Source organism: Panicum virgatum, chromosome 9N (assembly GCF_016808335.1).
Source record: "Panicum virgatum strain AP13 chromosome 9N, P.virgatum_v5, whole genome shotgun sequence".
Classification (NCBI taxonomy): domain Eukaryota; kingdom Viridiplantae; phylum Streptophyta; class Magnoliopsida; order Poales; family Poaceae; genus Panicum; species Panicum virgatum.
In genome coordinates this window covers 13,875,510-13,890,744 of record NC_053153.1, presented here as the reverse complement: position 1 = coordinate 13,890,744, position 15,235 = coordinate 13,875,510, and the positions used below count along the sequence as shown (strand labels likewise).

The 15,235-nt window shown below is 45.6% G+C and overlaps 1 protein-coding gene across 1 annotated transcript; it reads right to left on the bottom strand.

Moving 5' to 3' along the window:
• Window positions 1–12,003: 12,003 nt before the first annotated feature.
• Window positions 12,004–14,891, bottom strand: LOC120693153 (fe(2+) transport protein 1-like). The gene is made up of 2 exons (XM_039976559.1): window positions 14,205–14,891; window positions 12,004–12,575 (listed from the first exon to the last, which is right to left on the bottom strand). The coding sequence occupies exons 1-2, from the start codon at window positions 14,889–14,891 to the stop codon at window positions 12,120–12,122; spliced, it is 1,143 nt and encodes a 380-aa protein (XP_039832493.1). The 3' UTR covers window positions 12,004–12,119.
• Window positions 14,892–15,235: the final 344 nt, after the last annotated feature.

Here is a 15,235-nt window from a genome sequence, read left to right as displayed (position 1 = left end):
CGGTTTCGTGCTCGGACGGCCGATTCCGGCCTATGCCGGCGGAGCGCCGCCGCCCCTGCCTCGCCATTGGCGTTTAGCGTCGCCGTGGCGCGCCCCGTCCCGGCCCTGCGTGACCACGCCGACGTCGCTATCGCGTTCGCCACGGTCCCCTCGTCCTTCCAGACCCAAACCCGATCCGAATCCCAGTCCGGATGACCGAGTCCGGCCAACGCCGGCAAGCCGCCGCCGTCACAGCTCGTCGCCGGCGCCTTGCGCCGCCGGCTGCCGCCCCAAATTTCCCCGCCCGTCCGATCTTAATCCAATGGGCCAGATTGGATCTAAATCGAAGTCAAACCCCAGGGTACCGGTCAACCATGGTGGATTTGCAAAAGAGGCCCTCGCTTTTCTAGAAATCAACCCGCGGTCCATGCTATCGGAAAAGAATTTACAAACCAGTCCTTTCTTTTATGGTTTAACCCCTGAGCTTCTCCAAAATAGGACCCGCCATCCTTAGTGCGTTGTTTTGCAAGCTAGCCCCTATATTTTAGGTTTAATCTCGTTTTAGTCCCTGGTTTCTTTAGAGCTAGCCCCTGAAAGTTTAAATCTATCGCAAACAAGTCCCTAGAACCTTGTTTTAGCCATATCTTTCACGTTTCAACTCCGTTTTTAGCAATTCTTGCGCTCACGTGATCCTTGTGACGTGTGCAATAGTTTTATCACCTTGTTATTCTTTGTAAGCACACTTAAATGAACCTCACAAATCCTTTTTGCTAGCCCTTCATGTCCATAGTTAATCGCAACTAGATCCTTAAAGCACCGTTTAACCCATAGAATCGCCGTTTTAGTTCCGTTTTCTGTGTTTCTTGCGCTCTCGTAACCGTAGCAGCGAACCCTATCCGTTAGTACGCTCTCTTAAAGCCTTTCTTTTGTTCTGGTGTATTGTTCTTAGATGTATCTTCTTGTTTGCTTTGTATGTATGCCCGGTGATTGTTCCGAGTAGAAGGATCCTTGTTCGAAGATTGAAGATCAAGAGTTCCAAGTGAGCAAAAGCTGAAGAGCAGTAAGAGTAGCTTTTCGTTGGAGAAAGGCAAGTGACCCTAACCATACTTCTGTCTATGCTTTATTTATAAGATTATATGATTTAATTGGAACATGGAGAATCACCCAAGAAAACCGTACAACCACAATACTATATGGCTCTGGTCTTGGCTGATTAATTAGAGACTCTAGCTTGTGACAATCTTACCGAAAGGGCAAGAGGGGATGCATCGACGGGGTATAGCTCGGTCCTCCTGGGGCAATTGGTATTGTTTAATGGTCCTTTGGCAAGGTACCACCTCATTAGGACAGTGTTATGACCGCTTTGACTTGAAACCTTAGCGGATTGTCATAGGTTAGGGAATCTTTGTAAAGGCCTCGTAGCATCCCTATGCAATCACACCTCGGAAGTGTGGTATTGTGCCTAGCTAGCACATTGCGTGGTTGGGTTCAAAGTTCTTTGGAACTTTTACGCGAATTGTGGTGAAAGTGTACAACCTCTGCAGATTGTAAAACTGATATATCAGCCGTGCTCACGGTCAAGAGCGGCTTGGACCCTCACATGATTAATAAACTTAAAGATGGATTTAAATCACTTTCTGGTTATTTCTTGTGGCCTTGCTGAGTACCAACCATAAGTGTACTCACCCTTGCTTACTGCTGCTCAGAAGGAAAAAGTTATGGTGGAGTCTATTGAAGATGTTGCTGAGTTCTAGGCGTACGCAACCCCCAGTCGATTGCCTGTGAAGTTTGAAGCCTTCGTTTCCAGGATAAGCTGTATAACTCTGATAATCTCCTATTTTTTGTAATTCTCTTTTATGTGATACTGTTACTGATTATTCACTTATGATGTCTCTATATGTATGAAACTTGATCCTAGTATACATATAATTATGCATTCGGTTTTGTCCTTAAAACCGGGTGTGACAGAAGTGGTATTAGAGCTGTATCGACTGTAGGACATAAGCCTAGTTAGCAATGGTCGTTTCCTAAGGTTTCTTTTGATATAAAATCTATTCCTGCTTATTCTTTGACCCCCTCCATTGAATATTCCCTCTCTTTAACTATTTTCTTCCCTCAGTCAGCATTGATAACTCACCGTCCTCACCTGACTCTCTTTTCATTTGCACTTCATTATTTTGCAAACGTTAGATCTTCAATCCTTGTCTATTTATTTATTTTCCAGTATCACTTCTTGATTTTGATCATACCTCCCCTTGATGTATGATTTTCCAATTTCATCCAGCTCACCTATTTTTAATATGCTGGTGAAATGGCTCCTTGAAATTCTTTTTAACTTACCTTTTTGGATCTATCTTTCCTTTACTTTATTCACAATGTGCTTAGTGCCTCTCCTTTCTTTCCAAATAAATACCGCTCTGGATTCATCCCTTAATTTTTGATTCCAAAGTATCTCTTCTGATTCAAAAATACTTAGATGATTCATGCCACGTATCCTAATGCCTGTTCAAGTCATCTGAAGAATGGAGCTGCTAGTTCATCATGAGGAGTCGAGTTGAATTGGAAATAATACCACCTGCTCACATTCCTGCTCATGTTGGATAGAGAATTCAAAGCACTACCAAAGAATCAAGCCTGAGTGACATAGTGGCACTCTCACTACTACTGCAATCACGAAGGTGGAGTCAACGCTGGACACGCTGAAGGAGGCATGTGTCATCCATGACGAAGCTGGAAGGTATAATCAAGCTTAGGAGTACCCCTTCTAACTCTATTAACAACGTTTAGCATCGTTCTTTGACTATGTTGACTGGTGAAATTCGGTGTTTGCATGATTATGCTTATCTTTATGACCTTGTTTGATTCGCTTCTTTGTAATGATTGTTGGTGTATTGTGGGCCTTCTACCTACAATGACATCAGTTGCCTAGATGGGTTCTTCTTTTATACTCCCCCCTCCTTGTTATCCTCCGTCTTTCTACCTAATCCTTTCGAGGATGTCAAGAAGGAAGTTCAAGGCAACACTAATAGCAATAGTAGAAACCTCCAAGCATCTACAATGATCAACAAATGCAAGAAGCTGAAGATGGTGAGTCCCAACAGAAATCAAGAAGATAGGGCCAATAAAGGAGACCTCAACATCCTATCACAAACTCAAGGACTGCAAGGAATGGTTCCAATCATGGTCGATACCCAAGAACAAGTTACAGAGCAAGCCTTATTCCCGGAGAACCGCAACCATATCACTAGTGACAACCTTATTCCCACACACTGATTATTCACTTATGATGTCTCTATATGTATGAAACTTGATCCTGGCATACATATAGCTATGCATTCGGTTTTGTCCTTAAAACCGGGTGTGACATAACATGTCCAACAGGCTGCATAGCACAATAGTGATCCCACCAAATGCGAGCGGTGCCACGAAGCTGTTGGGCGGCGAATTGAGCCTTGTTCGCATCAGCACAAGGTACTGCTAGCAAAGCAAACTTGGACTCAATAGTACGGAGCCAAGCATCGGCGTCCAAAGGTTCATCAGTCCGACTGAACAGCGGAGGTTGGGTACCAAACAATTCCTGGCAACCCGCTGGTTGTGCATCACGTCCTCCATGTTGTTGGCATGGCGGATTCTGCTGCCCTTGCACCAGCTGACGGAGCAATTCGGTTTGCATGGCCATTAGCTCGGCTATATTCGACGGTGGCGGCGGTGGTTGCTGAGATCCACTGCCAGTTTCACGGCCGAAACCTTCAGGTGATCCACGGGTATGACCAACCATCTGTAATTATGGAAGACATCCATTAGATACAATATTCTTGTTCCCAAAATCAATGGTATGTGCAATGATCATACATTGAATAGCAAAAATTAAATCAGCAGAATTTAACAAAATGTGGTGTAACACAATATGCATAACACACATTTGCTCAATGCACATATCTCAAAATTGGTCAGCTGTTAGATAACTTCACACTCTATCATTTCGGTATTCATCAAACAACCTAGAAATGCACCGATGAAGAGATAAGAATTTGGCAAGCAGAAAGATCAAGATTTCCAAACTGGTAGCCATGACTATATTACATCCAAGGTAGTCTTTATATTACAAGCCTATCATCAAACTTTCTTACCACATATGCTACAACAAGTGGTACTCCTTCCTAGGGCTATTTTACAACATTTCCTTCCCTATGTACATATACTACAACAAGGAAGATCACAGACTATCTAGGAAAATCCTAAGATGCCTAGAAGTCGTCGAGGTTGCCCACAGAGGAAGCACTGCCGGAGGAAGAGTCGTCCGGCTGAGAGTTAGGCTCGGCAGGCGCGTGCTCGGAATCAATCTCTGAGACTCCCTCAATCTCCTCTGGGTCTTCTTCTTCTGCTGCAGGCTCGGCTGGAACAACTGGGGGTATTGGCTGCTCATGGAGCATACCAATTTGGTCCACAGCATCACCCAGCTCTATTTGGAGCTCGTGAACCTACTCCTGAAGAAAAGCAATCACCGTGTTGCGCTGCACTATCTCAGCACCATGCTCCATAACCTGAAGCTCGTACTATGCAATAGCGTTATCTCTCCCAGCAACAGCCTCATTAAGCCCCTGAATCTGAGTGTCTCTCAGGCTAAGACCTCGTTGAAAAGTCTGGGCCAAGTTCATCACCTGATCCATATGCCTATGCTGAAGAGCCTGATAGTGGTACTATGCATTCATATACCTAACCACCGCCTGGATAGTCTCATCAGCCACATCTCCAACTAAATGACCAAAGTGGGTGGTCCTGAAGAGCCACTCTGCGTTGCCAGCATTGACTGCCGGAAACAAGCCAATAGGATAAGCGTCTACTTCGTTCGGATGGTGCTCACAGAAGGTGGTAATAGCTTTGAGAGCTGCTGTCTTAAAAGCGTCCACAAGGCGATATCCAACCACCTCAATCTCAATAGGCGGCCAATCCAAAGTAGGGTGCTGAGGAATGGTCATGGTGGCACTGCACTTCTGAACTCCATCCTCAGAAAACTGTCGTCCCTTGTACCGGGGTGGTTCTGGGTAGTGGAAAATACGAAGAGTATCCCACAAAATCCTAGGAAAGCCCTCCCAGTACAGACAATCAGTATGAGCATTTCCATCATCATCCCAGAAGATGCTCGAAAGGTCCGCCATCTGAATCCAAAAAGATTCAAATGTGAGTTAAATAATTATCTCAAGACTTCTCAAATAAAGCTTTTAAGAAGACTGCGGAAAAATGTGATTCTGATTCAAAAGATTATATAGTTTCACAAACTCAAGAGGTAAACAAACCACAATTGGTACTGGTTCATCATTTGAGATTCTTTGGAACGAAAAGATCATTAGAACATCAAGATGGGGCTAAGGATGAAGGCATGACTTAAATCCATCTTTTTATCCAAGGAAATCTAAATGTTTCAACAAACATGCTCTTAATATAAAGTTTCAACTCAACTTATGATTTAAGCATACTAAACATATTCCATAAAGATCCATACTAGAAATTCCTTAAAAAGACTCATGTAACAATTTTAAACCAAACATCATCAAACTATGCATGCACGACCAATTCGCCCTCACAAGATAAACAATTGCCAACTATTATTGGGCTTACGCGGTTAGTACGGTGACATAACATAGATACGGCTCTCCCTATAATATCTAGTCGATACTTTCTAACCGTTCTTAACTTATCGAATCGCGGTTAGTGTACCTGCAGAAGATTGACAGAACATATATATGCATTGAACCTTTCATGCCAGCACTCATGAAAGCATTCCCATACATTACCGCTCACTATAGAAGCGGCAGCCATACAATTTCCGCCGTATGACCAACGTTAACATACGCCACTGAGATAGCCTATTCACAAGTTCCTTTACTCCCAATATAATCGACCGATGGTCGGTATATTGGCAGCAGCTCAAGTAGGCCACTGCTTGAGCGCAGTGTTCGGTTCGCATCGCCGATGGGAAGGTCAGACTCCCTCAGCTGACTGAGTATACTTTACTCCCAATATAGTCAACTCATAGTTGGTATATTGGTAGCACCTCAAGTAAGCCACTGCTTGAGGGCAGCGTTCGGCTCGCATTACCGACGGGAAGGTCAGACTCTCTCAGCTAACAGAGGATCTTTACCTTCTTACCTTAGCGTAGATGCGTCGTTACAGAAATTAAGGGTTGTTTGTGAGTATGGTTTAACAAAAATGTAAAGTGCTGGAAGTCAGATATAATAAACCATACATAGATAGCCACCTGATAAATCCCATAATTTCCGTAGGGCTTTACGCTCTATGCATAACCCTTAAAGAAACCAACGTAATTTTAGAAATACCTTGTTGGTCAAATTTTATATGGAAATCGATTTTTAAGGGTCCAACACCTCTGGTGTACACTTGTAGCTCTGATACCAGCTGTGGTAGAACCACCTGAATTATCCTAGCTCAAGTGCGCTGGCCATCACCATAAAGGCAACACCGGCTCAAACGCACTTCAAATGGAACAATTCTTGGTCTGTCGGGTAACGTCCCGATACAACCACCGGTTCCCGGATCGAACAAGCATACCCCGCACGATGGCAAGTCCAGAGATATTACAACCATAATTTTACAACGCAGGCCTAACAGTTATTACAATAAGTTTAAGACATTATTACAGATCCAAACTTAGTAAAATATTATGCAAGACGTAAGTTTAAGTTCAGAGTTTAATGCAGCGGAAAGAAAACACGACGGCTACAACACGTCGCAAAAGGACACCAAGCTAGCCCAAGCAAGGTATCACTCGTCGGGGTCATTGCTGGTCGAAGACGGATCCCACTCTACGGACCAGCCAGGAGGCAAAGAGCAGGGCCAAGACAGACTAGCGATCTGGTCCTCAAAACTCATACCTGAAAAAAGTTTCAACAGCAAGGCTGAGTATTCTAATACTCAGCAAGACTTAACCGTCAACGGATATACTTAGTCCACCTAGCTTGACTATGCCGGGTTTTGTAGGCTCTCGTTTTTCTTTTGCTGAAAAGCAATAAAGAGTAGGTCCTTAATTTCACATTTTAGCTTTCAATATTCTAGTTGATTATCCATTCTATGTAAGCAACTAACTCTACTCAACCATGGTAGAACTTTAGTCAAACATCAAGATTGATCAAATAATGTTACTCTTATTACTCTGTGTGGCAAAGGGATCAAGCAGTCCCAAACCGTGAGAAGCGGACGATTCGAATCGAATTTGTTGACCTGGCCAGGTAGACCTAACACACACGTTTGGAACACCATCGGGTCGTTCCCAAACAACCGTTGACCTTTCATTCCGACTTGTGGATAGAGTCACTCTCCCCAACTACAGGGCACCAACTTCCTCCCTGCACCCGTGGTGTTGCGCAGCATAAACATAAATAAAACATATCTCTAAGAGAGAGTAAAAGGTATATCCACTCCCCGGTCCGATCGGCTACTAGGCTTACTGCGTACCATATTTACGGCATGTGGCTAGTCGTTCAAAAGCTTAACCACCGCTACCACACACCACGACCTTAGCAGAATTTATCAATACAGATGGGGTCTCACCCAAGGGCATGATATCGAACACGCCCCCGTCCTTATAGTTATTGTAGAAAGTAAACAAGCAACTCCTATAGAGCTCGCGAGTGACAGGCAATCACTCGACTTTTACCGATCCTATAAGCTTAGCAATTATTCGAACTCAGGTCTAGTGTGTTCAGTACATAGGTTCCTAGGATCATGCATCTAGGGTTTCAACTCAAATTCTAAGAACTGTAAATGCACAAGAAAGTAATAACGATAAATTGTAATCATTTGAAATACTGGGTTATGTCCGGGGCTTGCTTTCGCGGTAGTCGCTAGCCAAAATAGCCTTGGGCTCTTCCGGACTTTGGTCCGGGTCTTCAGTCAATATGGTGGCGTTCACTTGGGCTTCTTGATCAACTCCTTCGTAATCTGGGATCAGCTCGTACGCCCCGTCCGATAAACCAGTCGTATCTATATGTGATGAAAGAAACGATATTTCAAACACATACATTTCACGATAAAGTTGTAGTCTAACAACTAGCAATAAAACTTAGCAAATGGGCAATCGTTTATAGAGTAGTTCTAATCTTAACTTTACTTCATAAAAAGAATTGGGTGGCAGTTTTTAAAAGCGAAAACAAAAGCATGAAAGACTTTGACTATTTTAAAACATAAGCTAAGAATAGATTCTGCAGCTACAAAATTTATTTAAGGTAGTACATATAATCAGCAGCTTGTAGTAAAAAGCTTAGCTAAAAACAGTAAGGCATGATTACATGAAAAATACTCAAAACAGATTATGTTTAAACAAAAATGAATTTCTACAGAACAAACTACCACACCTATGAAGCTCAAAATTTCTTAGAACATGCTTCATATGCTTATGAACATTCTATAAATTTTTTAGAATTTATCTAGGCATAAAACAGAAGTAATAATTTTGGCAAAATTAAACCACATATGGTAAAAACTAATTAGTACGCGGTGGGGAAGCAGGAGCTGGCCTGCGGCCCTCCTCGGCGGCGGGCGGCGCTGAACTACGCCGGTGCGCAGAGAAAGCAGAGAGGGAGAGAGGAGGAAGAAGAAAGGTAGACTTCATTGTAATTTCTGAAAAATCCAGGGGTCCCATTGTAAAACAAAAATAACTCCTAAACTAGGGCTCAAATGAAAAAGTGCCCAACATGAAAGTTGTTCAACTTTTCAAGATCTACAACTTTTATGTTGTGCAAAAATTGATTTGACCAAAGGTTGGAGAGTTATTTTGAAAACATAGAAGGGAATTTAAATTTAATGGACTTTTGTCTTTTCCATTGCAAATTCACCTCAAATTCAGACTAAAAAGTAAAATTTTCTACCATGTAATGATTGCACTATAATTTACAAATAAACCCTCCACAAAAGCAATATTTTCTCTCCCAATTCAAATTAAGTTATAGAAAGGACCTTGCATTAAATCATATTTACACAAATAACCTTTTATTTTTACAATAAGATCCTTTTACAAGCAAATTAAGCACATGATGCATAAAATAAATACAATTCTACTGTGCAGACACCTATGATGTCACAGGCAGTGCGGAGGAACTGGCGCTGCCGACCCGGCCCACGGCGGCGGCACGCAGGAGTGGCAGCGGCAGCGGCAGCGGCGCGCAGGAGCCTCATCTCCCACCGATACGCTCCCCCGCTCACTGTCGCGCGCTCCTCCATCTCACCCGCCGATGTGCAAGATCCGCCTCTGCTCCGACCCGGCGGGCGGGCAAGAGCTCCGCCGCGTGCGCGTGCGGCTCTGGCTAGCGGCGCGGGCAGGAGCTCCGCCGCGGGTGCGGACGGCTCCGGCCGGCCGGCCGGCGAGAGCTCTGCCACAAGCGCGGGTGGATCTGGCCGAGCGCGTCTAAGATTCGCCTCGTGCGGGCAGGAGCTCCTCCACGGGCATGGGCTGCTCGGGCTAGCTGGGCGGGCGGGAGCTCCACCGCCGGTGAGACGAAGTGCGCAAGGGAGGCTGCTGAGTGGCGCATCAGAGAGAAAAAGCTGCGGATCCGGCCGCCGGTGTGGAGGTCGGGTGGCGGCCGGCGTGGAAGGGGTGGATCCGACCGCTCGACTGCGACAGATCCGGCCACGCGGGGGCCCGGACCAAGGCCGCCGCCGGTCCGTCGGCCTCGCCGGAGCTGTCGACGTCGTCGGTGGGTGGCAGCGCGGGAGAAGCCCGGGAGAGCGAAAGGGGGAGCTACGGTGGAGGAGGTGGGACCCATGAATTGGAGGGTGAATAGGAGGCTCCTATTGTTGGGGGCTTGGGAGTGGAATTTGGAGACCCATGCAAAATGCCAGCCAAAATAGGAGCCCCACTGGATTTAGTTTTTTCCTCAAAACTCCTAAAAAGTAAGATGGGGGCCTGTTTAAGGGCCTCCTCTGGAGTTGCTCTTAGAGGAGCATTACTTGATAATTATAAGATTGCTATAAACATAAAGAAGAAGTGCACTAGGCTGCATTTGAGTGTGAGCTTGGAGATGACGGGGAAGCGTGCAGGAGGCGGGGCAACGCAGAGTCGGGAGGCGGCCTCGGCGGCGAGCCAGCGGCAACAGACGAGGGAGCAGCGCTTGCAGTTGCTGGAGTTGGTATAGGCTAAAGATGAGGAGCAGTGATGAAGCTGGTGACAGCATGGGGAAGCACGACAGCGTGTAATCCTGCCCAGTAGTGGAGGCGAGGAGCTAGGGCAACGGCGACGGCGCAAAGGACGACAGTGGGAATAGAGAGGCGGAGTCACGAGGAACGATGGCGGGAGAGCAGAGGTGCTGACGGCTTCAAGTGGCGAGTGGATAGGGTTGGTAGGGGAGGGGCAAGGTGGCAAGCTGTAGCCCTTTTAGTCACCTCTTGGGGACTAATGGACTAAAGGCTTTAGCCTCTCCTTATGTTTGGCTCCCAAGGGACTAAAAATAGTCTAAAAGGACTAAAAAATAGACTAAAAGGAGAGGACTAAAGCTTTAGTCAAGGGATCCAAAGCAAGGGATCAAATTATTCAAACAGGACCTAAACAAGGAATTTGTGTGTATTCTCTTTATTAAAATAGCCCCTTCGTTAATTAACACCGAGGGAGTTAACTGCATACCGCTGAAGCTTGTTCCTGGTCGGTAACCGTTTAACGATGACCGTCATACAACTAGTCTGTGGGTGCACCTACCCATACCCATAGAATTAGGCGCTCAGCTGATAACACACTACACAGCATGTACCTTTTTTTTTCTTTGGCAAGACGTAACTGAGTTCTTAATTGTATATATAATAAATATGCCCTGTAGTAACACAAGGTGCTATTTTAGGTTGCGTGCCCGCACTTTTTTGAACTCCAATTGCAAATTGCTTCCTGCGGTGTATGAAATTGGTGTTTGCTGATGTCTTTAAAATGAGTCTTATAAGGATATGCTTTTGCTATACAGTATGTTAAATATATTTGTGATGCTAATAACAATTTGAAAATCGTCTTCTCTTCTTCGCGGTCGATGACCTCGATCCGTAGATTGCGATCGGAGGGTAGCATTGTTCTTCTTGATCCCTCCACTGTTCTTGTTTCTGTTGATGCTCACCATCGTCCCCGCTTTCCTACAACCATTTCTCGAACCAGGTATCGAACTGGCTCAGATCCCGAAACCCAAAGCTCATCGGCAACATTAGGCTCACGTGACAGTGACAATAATGCCGACTGAAATTTTGCACTTTTTATAGTTAACCGGCAATGTAATACGGGAGCTTTGTAATAATTGTATTACGATAAACAGTAGTACTACTCAAAGTTTTTTTTTGAAAGAAAAAAATTAGTACTCGAAGTTGTGGCCTTGTGATTTGGACTGTTTTGTGTGGCTGGGCTATGCCTTTTTTTTTACAACCGGAACAGCAGAGTTAAATCGCCCGGGCTTCTTCCCAAATCACATGCCAGCTGGTATGAGGATTCCGACGACGCAGCCCACCGGACCATTCGGCCAGCAGCCACCACTCTACTTCTCTTCTTGTAGGATAGAAGCCGGGCGGTGGGCCAGTGGCAGCCACAATGGGAATGTCTATTCGTGCGAGTAGAAATCATGCTATCATATTTAATTATGTTTAGAGATATTTTAAAAATATTTTTATTTATTTCGGAACTATTTCTATCTCTAGAGTATTTTTATTTTATTTTGGGATACTTTTATTTGTTTCGGAACAATTTTTATCTCTAGAATATTTTTGTTTATCTTGGAATATTTTATTTTGTTTCAAAATAATTTCTATTTTGAGAATATTTTTATGTCCAGCGGACTTGTGCGATATTATAGCTTCTAGTCGCACATGTAATGAACAGATGTTCCGGGCACAATCGGCAACCCACGCACGGGAGGCCGCCGCTGGGGCTTGCCGAGCTCGTCGCTCGTCGGCATCGAGTATATACCAACAGAATGTACGTACAAACTCCAGCATACACGCAATTGCTACACTTCTTGTCGCCCAGCTACAACACACACACGCTCACTGAGCCCGACACGGAGCAAGCTGTACTACAGGAACCACTAGTTTTCCCACACACACACAAGTACGCTGCTTGTTATTCATCATACAGAATACAGACCGATCGAGAGAGACGTCGGTCATGCCCACTTGGCCATGACGGACATGCCGCCGGCGCCGAGGAGGACGGCGGCGAAGGAGAGGAGCTGGAGCCTGAGGCTGCCCGGCAGCCTGGGCCCCATGAAGTCGGCGGCGAGGAGCTCCACCAGCGCCATGTAGTGGAGCAGCCCCGCGGAGGCGGCGTTGAGCAGGCCGACCACGACGAGCGCGGTGGGGCTGTTCTCACGGTACACCCTGGTGAGCGCCAGCCCCAGCGCGATCCCGAACGGCGTCGTCGTCGAGAAGAAGAACACCAGCCCGGCCTTCATCTTGAGGCCGTACTCCGCCTGCAGGATGCAGCCGCCGAGCCCCATCCCCTCGAACAGCTGGTGGAAGCACATGGCCGCCACCAGCGGCCGGATCGTGCACACGCTCTGCGACGCGCCCATGCCCAGGCCGATCATCACCGAGTGCACGATGATGCCCATCTCAAGGACCTGCATTATTGTCGGTTTCTACCACTCAGATACCTTTCTAGCTGATAGTAGTGAACGTGTCAAACTGCTTTTTTTTACAATTCCACAAAACTTCTAGCTAGCTACTAGCTGATAGTGATGCTTTTTTTTTTTTGCAGTAGTGATGCTTCACATCAGTCATGGATTTCACTATACGATCATCCAGCTAAATGTAAAACATTTTAAGCGAGCCTATTAAGATGGCGCATGGTTAGTTTAAGTCAAATATCTGGCATGTTTGATAAGTTAAAAAATTGTTAACTACGTGCATATCACCTAGCGGGGCATCTCATATTATGTTTAGTTAAATAAGTCAAACACGAAACACATAGCATTTTTTTTGAAAAGAACACGAAACACATAACTTAATTGATGACAACTGTATTGTATTATATGTCACTTCCAAGACCCTAAATACTGACCGGCTCAAACTGCTGAACACTACGGATGCATTAACTAGGAATTACATCACATGATAAACTTCTCTTGCAATAGGAGTTCCATTGAATTGAATTACAAATCCAGCTACACTACTTTATAACTAAGCTCAAATTCAGTTAGCTTATTCGCTGGTCAAAACCTTATGGCGTTTGACTTCATAAATGTGTGTGCACATCATACGTCTAACATATGTAAACATATGGTAGAGGATTTAATTGATTTATATGCAACTGTTCCTTTTATATAGGTCACATTTTCTTTTATCAACAATAGATTAGGCTAATGATATGCATATATATGGAGCGAGATTGGGTAATGTATGTTACGTGACTTACCAGTCACTGACGTGTGGGCCCCACGGGATGTGGTCCCACACATCACTGACCGGTAAGTCACGTGACATACATCACTGAATCTGTGACCTATATATATGAACACCAATACTACTGTTTGATCTTTTTTGAAAGTATTTTCCTATGATTATAGGACTTCACTAATTGCTCTTACAAACAATGTTGTATACGAAAAATTTATGGTTTCTGGTTTATCGGTCCACACTGTTATGTATTTTAAATGATCATTTGAAGGGACTAGTAGCTGCTAATCTCTGCCATTTCCTCTTGCAGGCCAACGGCATATATCAAATGAGCGATGCCATATTTGCGAAAGAAAAGAAATAAGTGTCAATAGTGGGAGGAAGTAAATTTTCTCTGTGGCTTTATTTTTTCGCTGTGGCTTTATTACCTACCCCGTATCTGCTTTGTATAGTTGTTTATTTCAATCCTTGTGTGTAAATAGTCAGTTCTTTCACCTCCCGTGACACTGACAGATCTCCAAGAATTCAAAGAGCAATGACATCATAGTTGATGTACATGCATGCGAGATGCATTGATTGCTGTAAAGTCTAAGCCAATTGAGAAGACTATCTCGCAAAAAAAAAAGAAGAAAAAAATCTTGATGACTTTGTTATTGCAACATAATCTAGCTAGCTGCGGACGTACGTACGTACCGCGATAGTCCTTGAGACGCGTAACCAGGTACGGACGCGGATTTAGTTGATTTGACAATTGTGTTTCTCTTATCTTATACGAACTGCAAGGCCAATCGCATGCGGCCAACAAACCAAGAAAGATGCCTACTATCAGAGTGTCGAGATGGCAACACGATTACCTGAACGACGACGCGGTTCCGGCGCAGCTGCGCCTTGCTGGTCTCGTCGTCGTCCTCGGGCTTGGCGACCGCCGCGGACTCCGCCGCCACGATGTCCCCGTGTCCGTGGCCGTGGCCATGCCAGTGCCCCGCGTGCGCCGGGCTCTTGTGGTCAGCGACCGCGGCGCCTGCGCGCCGGCCGGAGGTGTTGCCGCTCCTCTTCCGGTTGTAGAAGTCCACCATGAGCGAGTCCACCATGAGCGTGAACAGGGCGGCGAGCATGGCGACGAAGGTGGTGAAGGAGAAGTCGCCCCAGGGTTTCTTTGGCAGGCACGGCGAAGTGAGGTTGTTGAAGGAGTCCGGAAGCACGTGCATGTACCCCGTGGCGAGGATGACCCCCGACGCGAAGGCCTTGACGATGACGAAGAGGTTGCAGTCGGGCTGGAGCGCGGGGACGGAGCGGGAGAAGAGCGGCAGGCACACGCCGATCACGCTGGCCACCAGGATTGTCGGGATGGCGATCAGCTTCAGGCGCAGCGCCTTGCGGACGTTGTGGCACGCGCCGTCCACGGAGAGGTCGGCGCAGGCGTCGGCCGCCGGGTCCAGCGACGCCGGCGCGGGCTGCGCATCGGCGAGGAAGGGAGTGGCGGCGAGGAGGACGAGGACAGCGAGAGGGACAAGGGCATGCAGCTGGGTTCGAGACGACATCTTTGCTCTCAGCTTGACTATGATCCAACAAGTAACCAGGACGTTGTAGTAGTGTAGTATGCTGTGTACAGATCGATGACGTAGTACTTGAAAAGGGTTTGTATTTATAGGGCTTGGATTTTCATCTTGGAGTCACCTGGAGAGTGATATTTCAGGACGCATTCACCGTGGGACGTTGAAGGCAGCTGAGGGCCTCCCTCAAACCAGGAACTTTTTTTTAAAGAAATGACGTATTTATTTCGCTATGACAATTATTTGATGAACAATCACTCTGTCGATCAACACATAGTTTTGTATTTTGTAACACGAAATTAATATACGAATAAATTTGTATATAAAATACT